Raw genomic sequence first — 14137 nt, 5'->3', positions numbered from 1 at the left:
ATTTTGGGACAAATAGATTACAGGGCCATTAAGTAGTGGATTATGGATAACTATTGGACAATAAGGATATTGTGTAGTGTCACTTTAATACCCCCAACAGGCCAAGTTTTGGGAAGTGAGGGAAATCCTGAAAACATGACCTGTTGGGGGTGTTTGAGGACTGAGGTTGGGAACCCCCTGAAATATGGAATTCCCCATCCACCTTCTTAGTTGTCCTGTGCTGGGACACAGAAATGGGACTTCTTAGTCCCGATTAGTAGATCAGCCTTCTCCATGGTATAACAGGACCGATGCCGGACACAATGTAACTTTCTACACAGAGAACGTTCCCGTTTCCTGGGTCCCGTACATCTGGACTTACCTTGAAGAGAATGTACAGGATGTAGAGCAGGATCCCGAATCCATAGATGGGAATAATCTGCCCCACCAGGCTTTGTCTTCCGCTGCTCCCTCCGCCCCCTCCGGTCTTGGACTTGGACACGGCCTCGGAGAGGTGGGACCTTGGGAACAAAGTGCCGGGACTTCTGCCATCCGCTGACTTGCCATGAGGGGCGGATGATGGGAACCGACCGGAACCTCCTGAAATATAAGTGCATGTGTCAAGAATGGCAGACGGGTCTTCCTGCAACGAATATGATTTCCAGCTAATCTCTAGGTCAGGGGTCACCAAACTTTTTAAACTAAGGACCAGTTTACTGTGCTTCAGACTTATGGGGAGCCAGACTGCCACCAGTGGGAGTAAAAAATGCCTCATTCTTGGAGGAATAGTGCCCCATCATTGGTATCAGTGAGAGGAATAGTGCCCCATCATTGGTGTCAGTGGGAGGAATAGTGCCCCTTCATTGTTGTCAGTGGGAGGCATAGCGTCCCATCATTGGTATCAGTGGGAGGAATAGTGCCCCATCATTGGTGTCAGTGGGAGGAATAGTGTCCCGTCATTGGTGTCAGTGAGAGTAATAGTGTCCCATCATTGGTATCAGTAGGAGGAATAGTGCCCCATCATTGGTGTCAGTGGGAGGAATAGTGCCCCATCATTGTTGTCAGTGGGAGGCATAGTGTCCCATCATTGGTGTCAGTGGGAGGAATAGCGCCCCATCATTGGTGTCAGTGGGAGGAATAGTGTCCCATCATTGGTGTCAGTGGGAGGAATAGTGCCCCATCATTGGTGTCAGTGGGAGGAATAGTGTCCCATCATTGGTGTCAGTGGGAGGAATAGTGCCCCATCATTGGTGTCAGTGGGAGGAATAGTGCCCCATCATTGGTGTCAGTGGGAGGAATAGTGCCCCATCATTGGTGTCAGTGGGAGGAATAGTGCCCCATCATTGTTGTCAGTGGGAGGCATAGTGTCCCATCATTGGTGTCAGTGGGAGGAATAGTGCCCCATCATTGGTGTCAGTGGGAGGAATAGTGCCCCATCATTGGTATCAGTGGGAGGAATAGTGCCCCATCATTGGTGTCAGTGGGAGGAATAGCGCCCCATCATTTGTGTCAGTGGGAGGAATAGTGCCCCATCATTGGTGTCAGTGGGAGGAATAGCGCCCCATCATCGGTGTCATTGGAATGAATAGCGCCACATCATTGGTATCATTCCGGGAGAGGAGCCGATAGATCTGTGCAAGACTGAAGGGAGGATATAAAAAGATACATTTACTGACAGGCCGGCTTGCAAGTGTGACCCTTGCGGCCCCGGTAGCTACGCCTCTGGATATATGAAAGGATGCAAAGTGATATTTTTGTGTCTTTTATACCTTCCGGTATAACTGTACAAGACTTGGGAGGCCATATTAACCCCCCCCCCCCCACCCTTGACTTGTCCTTGAGGCAGCTTTGAAAATCTCGCCCCCAAACTTAATTCCAACTTTTGAGTCATGCCAAAGCCGGAACATTTCTTTTCTTCAATTTTTAAAGTTCTGGACGTTGCTGAAGGACCCCGAGGTTGAAGGGAACCATTTGCTGGACGTTTAACAAACATTTCGAGATTGAATTGTATTCGAGGTTGACAAAAGGCGAGACTATCACCGACCTGTCATCCATGATGGATTGCGGCGCGCTATGCTTAGGAAATAGAGTGTGGAACAATGCGTCGGAATGCGCTGTAATCTTTAATTAAACGTCAATTCCTATGATGGGCAACGCCAGTGGAAGGGCCAGGTCACCGGCGCCTGATTGGGGAATGTCGCTGGATGTTGGAAGGGACCGGAGCAATCAATATTAATTCCTGTACTGACAGACAATCTACATCAAGGCCGGCTGGACTTTCCAGGGTGAACACTTCATCATCCCGGGAAAAAACACGTTCATCGAAGGTTCCTGCAACCCAACATTATGCAAAAGACGCCATATCACCTCCATCCAACGCTACATTGTTCCTTTCTAAATTGGAGCAGGAATACAAATATATACAATTACAGATAGTGATGGTTCAGGATTTTTAATGGATATTCCACTGAATAGACCTGGCGGGGGAGGGGGGCGAAAAAATACTCCTTCACTGGGGACAAAACCAATAATGGAGGGCGACCGGCAGCAGAGGACTAGAAAGTCCCCCCACTGATGTTTCCTTGCAGATGGGCTGGGGAAGAGCTGGGTCACATGACAGCTGTATATCAATTACTTACATAGGCATGCACAGGGGGTGTGCTAGTGCCGATTCCCCCTACTGCCCCCCCCCCCTGTTGGCCCCCCCTGCAGTGCTGGTGGCTTCCTTCCTGTCCTCTCCGGAGGATGTTTCAGGATGGGGAGCGGGGTAATTTAGCGGTTTGCTTTCTTTTATAAATGAACACAGTGAACACACTCGCTCACTGTGTCCATTCATAACTGAGGCAGACGCACTAGGGCGCATTGTACAAACTGTATCATTTTATATCATTTTTTAATGCTTGTGAACACTGTGTATATATTATGTCATTTCTTTTTACAATAAATAATACCTATATTCTCTACTTCTCCATTGTTTCCATCCCTCTAAAGTCCAATTCTAGGCTACTCCTTGAGTACCCTTTTTTTCCTCCTCTCCAATTTACGGATGTGGCAATGTGAGTGCGCCCCTCCCCCTTCTCTCATAATCCACCTAGGTAAGTATAATTAGAGAAAAAACAAACAAACCCATATTTCTCCTTTTCAGTAGTTAGGTTGAAGGTTAGGGATTAGGTTGAAGTTAGGTCTTAGCCCTTGTACAGACGGTCGGACATTCCGACGGAAAATGTCCGATCGGACCGTGTTGTCGGATATTCCGACTGTGTGTGGACTACGTCGGACTGTTTCCGTCGGAATATCCAACCAACAAAGTTTTAGAACAGGGCTATAAAATTTTCCAACAACATGGTCCGATCGTGTGTAGAGAATTCTGATCGGACAAAGTGCCACGCATGCTCAGATCAAATTCCTAGACCAAAGCTATTGGCTACTAGCCTGAACGTAGTCCCATCGTAACAAAATCACGTCACCATGTTCTGAACGATCGGATTGTCCGACAACTTCGTCCGACCGCGTGTATGCAACAGTTTCGGACAAAATCCGTCGGACAAAATCCAACGGATTTGGTTGTCAGAATGTCCGACCGTGTGTACAAGGGCTTAGAGTATGTTGAAGGAGTTAGGCTGAAATTAGGAATTACGTTGAGGGTTAGGGTTTGGTTGGGCTTGGGTTGAAGGTTGGGAGTTATGTTGAAGGTTAGGTGTTAGGTTGGATGTTAGTAGTTAGGTTGAGCATTAGGTATTAGTGTAAAGGTTGAGTAATGTTGAAAGTTAAGGAGTTAGGTTGAGGATTAGGAATTATGTTGAGGGTCAGGGGTTAGTTTGAGGTTAGGCGTTTGGTTGAAGGTTAGGAGTTATGTTGAAGGTTAGGTGTTAGGTTGGATGTTAGTAGTTAGGTTGAGGATTAGGTATTAGTGTAAAGGTTGAGTAATGTTGAAAGTTAAGGAGTTAATTTGAGGATCAGGAATTATGTTGAGGGTCAGGGGTTAGTTTGAGGTTAGGCGGTAGGTTGAAGGTTAGGAGTTATGTTGAAGGTAAAAGAATTAGGCTGCAATTAGGAGTCATGTTGAAGTTTAGGAGTTAGGCCGAAGCTGGCTATATACCAGTAGAAATTAATTAATGTAAATTCTCATTCTAAAGCACTTAAAATTTTGTCCTGACCTATTTGAATGAAACCCCAGAGATATTTGCAATATATAAAAAAAAATTCCCAGATGAAAACCACGGTTGGCATTTCATCCATCCTTCTCCTTTGAATTTTGATTGGTTTGGCTTCTCTAACCTTTAGAAACCCTAACAACTATTACAAATATTAAAATTTTCAAACAAAATTCCCCAGGTGTATGGCCAGTTTAAGAATAAAGTTTAGGTGGTTTTCCTAGAACATTCTTTTCCCAAGAATTTTCGTTCAAAATTTTACCAATCTTTGGTCAACTTTAGGTGTTAGGTGTTGGGTTGAGGTTTACTGTAGGTGTTGGGTTGAAGTTTAGGTGTTGGGTTGAAGTTTAGGTGTTGGGTTAAGGCTGGGTTCACACTGATGCCAGATGTTCACAACAGGGGTCTGGTGCATCCCTGTTCTCGGTTTCAGGGACGAACCAGGGCCAAATTTTTGCCTAAATTCGGCCCTGAAACTAAGCCAAAGATGCACAGGACACCTGTGCAAGTCACTCCGCAGCAACCAAGGAGACGTGTGAACCAGCTCCATAGAGAGTCGGTCACAATCTCCTGTCATGCGAATTGGATGCGGAGAAAACCGCATCCAATTCGCAGTAGTGAGAACCCAGCCTGAAGGTTAGGTGCTGGGTTGAAGTTTAGATATTAGGTTAAAAGTTAGATGTTAGGTTGAAGGTTAGGTGGTGAGCTGTAAGTTAGGTGTTGAGTTGAAGTTTAGGTGTTAGGTTGGAGGTTAGGTTTTGGGTTGAAGGTTAGGTGTTGGGTTGAAGTTTAGGTGTTGGGTTGAAGTTTAGATGTTGGGTTGAAGGTTAGGTGTTGGGTTGAAGGTTAGGTGTTGGGCTGAAGTTTAGGTGTTAGGTTGAAAGTTATGTGTTGGGTTGAAGATTAGGTGGTAGGCTGAAGGTTAGTTGTTAGGTTGAAGGTTAGGTGGTGGGCTGTAAATTAGGTGTTGAGTTGAAGTTTAGGTGTTAGATTGGAGGTTAGGTTTTGGGCTGAAGGTTAGATATTAGGTTAAAAGTTAGGTGTTGGGTTGAAGTTTAGATGTTGGGTTGAAGGTTAGGTGTTAGGTTGAAGGTTAGGGGTTGGGTTGAAGTTTAGATGTTAGGTTGAAGGCTAGATATTGGGTTGAAGGTTAGGTATTGGGTTGAAGGTTAGGTGTTGGGTTGAAGGTTAGGACTTGGGTTGAAGTTTAGATGTTAGGTCGAAGGCTAGATATTGGGTTGAAGGTTAGGTATTGGGTTGAAGGTTAGGTGTTGGGTTGAAGGTTAGGTGTTGGGTTGAAGGTTAGGTGTTGGGCTGAAGTTTAGGTGTTAGGTTGAAAGTTATGTGTTGGGTTGAAGATTAGGTGGTAGGCTGAAGGTTAGTTGTTAGGTTGAAGGTTAGGTGGTGGGCTGTAAATTAGGTGTTGAGTTGAAGTTTAGGTGTTAGATTGGAGGTTAGGTTTTGGGTTGAAGGTTAGATATTAGGTTAAAAGTTAGGTGTTGGGTTGAAGTTTAGATGTTGGGTTGAAGGTTAGGTGTTAGGTTGAAGGTTAGGGGTTGGGTTGAAGTTTAGATGTTAGGTTGAAGGCTAGATATTGGGTTGAAGGTTAGGTATTGGGTTGAAGGTTAGGTGTTGGGTTGAAGGTTAGGAGTTGGGTTGAAGTTTAGATGTTAGGTTGAAGGCTAGATATTGGGTTGAAGGTTAGGTGTTGGGTTGAAGGTTAGGTGTTGGGTTGAAGGTTAGGTGTTAGGTTGAAGGTTAGGGGTTGGGTTGAAGTTTAGATGTTAGGTTGAAGGCTAGATATTGGGTTGAAGGTTAGGTATTGGGTTGAAGGTTAGGTGTTGGGTTGAAGGTTAGGTGTTGGGTTGAAGGTTAGGTGTTGGGTTGAAGTTTAGATGTTAGGTTGAAGGTTAGGTATTGGGTTGAAGATTAGGTATTGGGTTGAAGTTTAGGTGTTGGGTTGAAGGTTAGGGGTTGGGTTGAAGTTTAGATGTTAGGTTGAAGGTTAGGGGTTGGGTTGAAGGTTAGGAGTTGGGTTGAAGTTTAGATGTTCGGTTGAAGGTTAGGGGTTGGGTTGAAGGTTAGGGGTTGGGTTGAAGTTTAGATGTTAGGTTGAAGGTTAGGTGTTGGGTTGAAGGTTAGGTATTGGGTTGAAGGTTAGGTGTTGGGTTGAAGTTTAGGTGTTGGGTTGAAGGTTAGGGGTTGGGTTGAAGGTTAGGGGTTGGGTTGAAGTTTAGATGTTGGGTTGAAGGTTAGGTGTTGGGTTGAGGATTAGGTGTTAGGTTGAAGGTTAGGGGTTGGGTTGAAGTTTAGATGTTAGGTTGAAGGCTAGATATTGGGTTGAAGGTTAGGTATTGGGTTGAAGGTTAGGTGTTGGGTTGAAGGTTAGGTGTTGGGTTGAAGGTTAGGTGTTGGGTTGAAGTTTAGATGTTAGGTTGAAGGTTAGGTATTGGGTTGAAGATTAGGTATTGGGTTGAAGTTTAGGTGTTGGGTTGAAGGTTAGGGGTTGGGTTGAAGTTTAGATGTTAGGTTGAAGGTTAGGGGTTGGGTTGAAGGTTAGGAGTTGGGTTGAAGTTTAGATGTTCGGTTGAAGGTTAGGGGTTGGGTTGAAGGTTAGGGGTTGGGTTGAAGTTTAGATGTTAGGTTGAAGGTTAGGTGTTGGGTTGAAGGTTAGGTATTGGGTTGAAGGTTAGGTGTTGGGTTGAAGTTTAGGTGTTGGGTTGAAGGTTAGGGGTTGGGTTGAAGGTTAGGGGTTGGGTTGAAGTTTAGATGTTGGGTTGAAGGTTAGGTGTTGGGTTGAGGATTAGGTATTGGGTTGAAGGTTAGGTATTGGGTTGAAGTTTAGATGTTGGGTTGAAGGTTAGGTGTTGGGTTGAAGGTTAGGTGTTGGGTTGAAGTTTAGGGGTTGGGTTGAAGGTTAGGTGTTGGGTTGAGGATTAGGTATTGGGTTGAAGGTTAGGTATTGGGTTGAAGTTTAGATGTTGGGTTGAAGGTTAGGTGTTGGGTTGAAGTTTAGGGGTTGGGTTGAAGGTTAGGTGTTGGGTTGGGGATTAGGTCTTTAGGTAGATCTGTAGTCATGAAAAGAAACCTTTTCAAGGTAGTTTTAGCATCAAACCCTAATAGACATGGTTTGACCGGTGAATAGAAAGTGGCCAGTAGTTTTTTTTATGTCTGTCTTCTGTCCCTGTTCTCAAGGACAAGTATGTCAGCCCTGGAGCAAGGATCAGGATGACAGCTCTCCCTAAGCTACTAAGCCCCTTCATTTCTGACAGGTTCTCTTTAATGTCTACAAACCCTCCCAGTATTGGAGATAGACCTTATAAGTCCGTCTCATACTATTTGTAATGGAATATTGATCGTCAGATCGGCCTTGTTTTCTGTACATTATAATGGCCCATTTGTTATTTTCATAAATTCTGCATCGGAAGGGGTCAGAGGGGCAATAAAATGACTTTATAGCACGATATAAACATCTTCCCGATTCCCAAAACAGCATAAATGTCCGGCGATAATATTTCACAGAATGTAAAACAGGGAAAGTCATAGAAGATGATACAAAAATTATACTTTCTTTTTTACACTGCGGAATAAATACAAAGTGATACTTTCATCCACACAATATAAATACAAAGTAACCAATAAAATGCCCTGAAAATATCAATCATCAGATGCATGACACCACTGTGCCGCCCCCTAATGAAAAGATAATATAACAAAACAAAACCAGCTTTTGTTGCAATACTTTTCTTCAGTGCAGAGATTTCCCCTGCAGTACCTTTTTTCTGCCACTAGATGTCCTCAGTCTGATGGCCAGTATCATTCAATCCACTTCCTCTGAGCCCAGGTAGACCTGGACCCTCCCCCAATCTGTAACTGGACAGTGAAAGGAGAGGCAGCACAGCGATGCGCTCATGTCTCTGTCACTCTGCTCTCTCCTCCTATCAGCAAGCACATGAACTGATTGGCTCCTTGTGTTGCTTCTTCCTCTCACACTCCAGCCCTGCTGTACAGAGACTGTGAGAGGCTGATACCAGACTTGCACTGCTTGTATATAATGAAGTATTAATGAATGCAGAGCTGCAACCATTTGTGTTATTCATATCAGAGATGCTCTGATAACCAGGAATGAGCCAATCAACTTTCGCCTGAACTTAAGCTCATTCGGTCCCCTGTTCAGCACGAGCCAAGCATCATATATAGAGGTGGGATTCCTACTGCTGACATCATCTCTATCTTGGCTTATATGGCCAGGAATAATCCCCGGCTACCTGAGCAAAGGGGGCGGGGATAGCGGTGACATCACTGCCCTAATATGGCCACATTTGGTTGATGATGTCACTACTATCCTCCCCCCATTGCCTGTTATAGTTGATGCAGCACCGTCAGGGTAAGTGGGGTGCGCTGGGTCTGTTGGGTTTCCAATTTCGGTCGGTTGGTGGGGGGCGGGGTGCTGTGACTGACAATGGATTTATGAGGGGGGAGCCTTTTTTTGGAGGATTTCTATTGCCACTTGTCAGGTGTTTAGTATAATGTGCATTCAGAGGGGAAATTTGAGGGGTAGAAGATTTGTGCTGGGAGGGGGGATTTGGAGTGGGGAGAATGATGTGCACTCAGAGGGGAAATTTTAGGGGTAGAAGAGATTTGTGCTGGGAGGGGGGATTGGGCGGGATTTGTGCTGGCCTGGGAGGGGGGGATTTGGAGTGGGGAGAATGATGTGCACTCAGAGGGGAAATTTGAGGGGTAGAAGATTTGTATGGGGGGGGGGGGGGGTTGTGCTGAGCTGGGAGGGCGGATTTGGAATAGAGAGTATGATGTGCACTCAGAGGGGAAATTTGAGGGGTAGAAGATTTGTGCTGGGAGGGGGGATTGGGGGGATTTGTGCTGGGCTGGGAGGGGGTGTTTGGAGTAGGGGGGGGGATGTGTAGCCAGAGGGGAACCTTGAGGGGTAGAAGATTTGTGCTAGAAGAGGTAATTGTTTTTAGGGGAGTATTTGTGTTGGGAGGTTGGTGGGAAAGATTTGTGCTGGAAAGGGGGATTTGTGCCAGATAAGGTGATATGGTGGTGGGGGGGGGGAGGGGGGTTGTGCTAGTAAGAAAGGTTGGGGAGTATTTGTGCAAGGAGAGGGAATTGGGGGGGATATGGGGTGGGCTGGGAGGGGGATTTAGAGTGGGGAGAAGGATGTGTACTCAGAGGGGAAATTTTAGGGGTAGAATATTTGTGCTGGGAGGGGGATGGGGGGGATTGTGTTGGGCTGGGAGGGCGGATTCGGAGTGGTGGGGGGAAGGATGTGTACTCAGAGGGGAAATTTGAGGGTTAGAAAATTTGTGCTGGGAGGAGGGATGGGGGGGGGGAGAATTGTGCTGGGTTGGGAGGGGGGATTTGGAGTGGGGGGGAGGATGTGTACTCAGAAAGGAAATTTGAGGGGTAGAAGATTTGTGCTGGGAGGAGGGATGGGGGGGAATTGTGCTGGGTTGGGAGGGGGATTTGGAGTGGGGGGGAGGATGTGTACTCAGAGGGGAAATTTGAGGGGTAGAAGATTTGTGCTGGGAGGAGGGATGGGGGGGGGGGAATTGTGCTGGGTTGGTAGGGGGATTTGGAGTGGGGGGGAGGATGTGTACTCAGAGGGGAAATTTGAGGGGTAGAAGATTTGTGCTAGAAGTAGTAATTTTTTTTAGAGGGGGTATTTGTGTTGGGAAGTTGGGGGGCAAAAATTTGTATAAGAAGAAGACCCCCGAAGTCAGAAGAAGACCCCCGGAGTTGCCTAATAAATTACTTTATAAACCTGTGTATTGTTTTTTTTTTATTGACACTCTTTCCTTCAGGTGAATGGGTAGGGGTACGAGGTACCTCATACTTATTCACATAGGGTTGGGGGCCGGGATCTGGGGGCTCTCTTGTTAAAGGGGGGCTCCCGGATTCCGATATGTCCCCCGCCCGCAGACCCCGACAACCAACGGCCAGGGTTGTCAGGAAGAGGCCCTTGTCCTCATCAACATGGGGACAAGGTGCTTTGGGGTGGGGTGCCCCCCTTCCCCAAAGCACCCACCCCCCCATGTTGAGGGCATGCAGCCTGATACGGTTGGGGGGGGGGGCGCTCGCTTGTCCCCACTCCCTTTCCTAACTGGCTGGGCTGGGTGCTCGGATAAGGGTCTGGTATGGACTTTGGGGGGACCCCAACGCCGTTTTTCAGCGTAGGGGCTACCCTTAAAACCCATACCAGGCGACGGGGCTCGCAAGGTGTCAATCTTGCCGATGGAGGCGGCGACATTCACCTCCTTCGCTAGTCCCGTCTCCCTGGAATCACGTTCAAAATGAATGGACTTTAGTCCATGTGTGGGCAAGTTCGTTCATTTGAAAGTCCGACGGATTGTCCGATCGCGTGTACGTGGCATAAGGGAACATTTTTTTGGGGGGAGGAGGAGTATTGGTGCTAAGAGGGGGAATTTGTGCTGGGCTGGGAGGGGGATTTGGAGTGGGGAGAATGATGTGCAGTCAGAGGAGAAATTTGAGGGGTAGAAGATTCGTGCTATAAGAGGTCATTTTTTTTTAAGGGGGGGGGGGATTTGGGCTAGTAAGGAAAACTTTTTTTGGGGGGAGGAGTATTTGTGCTAGAAGGGGGAATTGGGGGGAAATTTGTGGTGGGCTGGGGGGGGATTTGGAGTGGGGGGTGTGTACTCAGAGGGGAAATTTGAAAGGTAGAAGATTTGTGCTAGGAGAGGTACATTTTCTTTTGGGGGGGGGGAGGAGGGATTTGTGTTGGGAGGGGGGATTTCAGAAGGGGGGCAGATTTGTCCTGGAAGGAGGAGGAATTTATGCTTAGGGGAAAGCATGCAGATTTGTGTTCAATTTTCTTTTTGGGGGAGGCGGGGGGATTTTTGCTGACATATAATGCTCATACATCTTGGGGGGGGGGGGGGCAGTTTGGCATGGTCGCCCCGGGTTCTAGGTGACCTTGTCCCGGCACTGAGCTCGGCTCCTCATTACTGAGAACGTCTGAAGCGCTAATCGAGATCCAACCATCAGTAAAAGATTCCGATCCATCGCGTTACTTCATGACGGAAGTGTAAAACAAGCGCGATGTTCTGCGCATGCTCTGCACCAATCTCGGCTAGTTTTTGGGGTCTAAAGAAAATGTATTTCTTTTTTACTGATTCATATATATATATAATGATATTATTTCTCAAATGCTGCACTAAATATATATCTTGTGACCTCGCCGCAAGCGCCTGGCGAAGAATCCCCCCATTGGACACACAGCTACGGAAAAAGGACAGGAGAGGCTGAGAGGGGCCCCTGACATGCTAAGGCCCCTGACATGCTGAGAGGGGCCCCTGAGATGCTGAGGCCCCTGAGACACTGAGAGGGGCCCCCGAGACGCTGAGGCCCCTGAGACGCTGAGAGGGGCCCCTGAGACGCTGAGGCCCCTGACATGCTGAGAGGGGCTCCTGAGATGCTTAGGCCCCTGAGACGCTGAGAGGGGCCCCTGAGATTCTGAGACCCCTGACATGCTGAGAGGGAACCCTGAGACGCTCAGAGGGGCCCCTGAGATGCTGAGACGGGCCCCTGAGACGCTGAGAGGAGCCCCTGAGATGCTGAGGGGGGCCCCTCCCCTGAGATGCTGAGACACCTGAGACGCTGAGAGGGGTCCCTGAGATGCTGAGGCGGGCCCCTGAGACGCTGAGGTCACCGAGATGGGCCTAGGACGCTGAGAGGGGCCCCTGAGATGCTGAGGCTCCTGACATGCTGAGAGGGGTCCCTGAGACGCTGAGAGGGGCCCCTGAGATGCCGAGGCCCCTGAGATGGGCCTGAGATGCTGAAAGGGATCTGAGACGCTGAGGCCCCTGAGACGCTGAGGCCCCTGAGACGCTGAGAGGGGCCACTGAGAGGAGCCCCTGAGATGCTGAGAGGGGCCCCTGAGATGCTGAAAGGCACCTGAGACGGGCCCCTGAGACACTGAGGCCCCTGAGACGTTGAGAGGGGCCCCTGAGATGCTGAGAGGGGCCACTGAGACGCTGAGAGGGGCCACTGTGATGCTGAAAGGGGCCACTGTGATGCTGAAAGGGGCCACTGAGAGGGGCCTGAGACGCTGAGGCCCCTGAGATGCTGAGAGGGGCCCTTGAGACACTGAGAGGGTCCACTGAGACGCTGAGAGGGGCCACTGAGACGCTGAGAGGGGCCTGAGACGCTGAGGCCCCTGAAATGCTGAGACGCTGAGAGGGGCCCCTGAGACGACACCGTAGACACAAACCCCCCTGACCCCCCTCCCTCTTACCCTCCTGCTGGGCGGTTTGCTTCCCTCGGCTCAGGAAGGTTTTGGGAAGCAGCAGAGACACGCAGAGCACCAACCCGGAGAACAAGGCCACCTTCTGGATGGTGGACAGAGCCATGATGTCCTAGAGCTCAGCACCGATGGAAGCCATGCTCAGCATCCCCCAGCAGACTGACCAATCACAGAGCTCCTAGCATCTCCTGACCAGTGGAGGCCCAGCTCTGCCTATTGGTCCAGCAGCTCTCATCAGTGACAGATGCCATTGTCCCCAGCCCCGCCCCCTTTAGCTGTCATGTGACCCTCCATCTGCTACAATGTGTCGCTGTTCTGTGCTCGGTGCTGAATATGTAACAATGTGTTCAGTGATACCCAAAGCAGAGCATGCTGGGAGTTGTAGTTCTCTGGTTTGCGTAGAAGCTGAACGCAGGCTGACAATTTGACATTCAGGTATAAGTGGGGATCGCAATATTTTCCAATTTTTATGATATTTGCGGGACAAATAAAAGAGAAAAAACTAGTAAAAAATAAATAAAGAAAAGAATACAAATATATAAAAAACATTAAATACATAAAAGATTGAAAAAAAAATGTAAAAATGTAAATAAATAAAAGAATGAAAAAAAAAAAAAATGTTTCAGATTTGTGTCAGATCTTCCAAATTTCAGATCTGCTGGCCGCGTTCAGTGCGCCAAAGAAGCTCCCGGGCGTGCTTGATGTTGCGCTTTACACGTTTTTTTTTTTTTTTTACCATGCATTTTGGCGCATTTGTTGAGAATTTTGCCCCTTGTTAAAACGCACGTCTGCTGGCTGCATTTGGGGCGCACCAAAAAAAGCTCCAGCATTTTCTGGCACCTTTGTTTCGCACTTTGCCGCATGTTAAAACGCGCATCTGCTGGCTCGTTTTACTGGACATTTTGGCGCATTTGTTGCGCTTTTTGCTGCGTGGTAAAACGAGCGTCTGCTGGGCGTGTTTTCCGGTTGCATCAAAGAAGCCCCAGGCACTTTTTTGGCACGGTTTTCTTACCGCACATTTTGGCCCTTTATTTGGTGCATTTTGCCGCATATTATAATGTGTCTGCAGGCCGCGCTCGGGGTTCACTTTCTTTGCGGGCCGCACTCAGGATTCACTTTTTAGGCGGGCCGCGCTCGGGCTTCACTTTCTAAACGGGCCGCGCTCGGGGTTCACTTTCTAGACGGGCTGCGCTCGGGGTTCACTTTCTAGGCGGGCCGCGCTCGGGGTTCACTTTCTTGGTGGGCCGCGCCCGGGGTTTTCTCTTTTTGGCGGGCTGCTCTTGGGGTTCACTTTCTTGGTGGCCCGCGCTCGGGGGTTCACTAATGTATCGTTTAGGCCTACCATACACTATACAATCTGATACTGATCTGATCTGTACAATTGTCTTTCGATCTAGCATTCAGCTATGAAGTGTGAGGACCTGTCTGATTGGATACAACCTTGAATGGATTTTTTAGGGATGATGGAGATTGTACAATCAGATTGTATAGTGTATGGCAGGATTTAGATCTAAAATGGACAAACCTAAACGATCCATTCAATTTGTATTCCATCAGGCCGGCCCGTTCACTTCACAGAATTGATGATCGATTAACCTTTTTATCGCCAGCAGAGGGGGTGTTATAGAAACTATCTGGAGGATGGGCAGTTACCCGATCACTTCCACCCCCCCCCCCCCTCCAAAAGTGGGCTCGATAGATGTGTGGAGCCCGGGATACATTATAA

The 14137-nt window shown here is 48.1% G+C and overlaps 1 protein-coding gene across 1 annotated transcript in view; it reads right to left on the bottom strand.

Moving 5' to 3' along the window:
* The window catches only part of RIC3 (RIC3 acetylcholine receptor chaperone), a 38242-nt gene extending 25604 nt beyond the window's left edge, over nucleotides 1-12638 (bottom strand). The window contains exons 1-2 of the mRNA XM_077453670.1: nucleotides 12403-12638; nucleotides 362-579 (exon numbers count right to left, since the gene is read on the bottom strand). Coding sequence (XP_077309796.1) covers nucleotides 362-579; nucleotides 12403-12517 — 333 coding nt within the window. The 5' untranslated portion in view covers nucleotides 12518-12638. The remainder of the gene's footprint in view (nucleotides 1-361; nucleotides 580-12402) is intronic.
* Between the last annotated feature and the right edge of the window lie 1499 nt (nucleotides 12639-14137).

The sequence above is a fragment of the Lithobates pipiens genome, unplaced genomic scaffold (assembly GCF_037356315.1).
Source record: "Lithobates pipiens isolate NorthernLeopardFrog02 unplaced genomic scaffold, aLitPip1_a1.2 Scaffold_24, whole genome shotgun sequence".
Classification (NCBI taxonomy): domain Eukaryota; kingdom Metazoa; phylum Chordata; class Amphibia; order Anura; family Ranidae; genus Lithobates; species Lithobates pipiens.
This window is presented reverse-complemented; position numbering and strand designations above follow the sequence as displayed.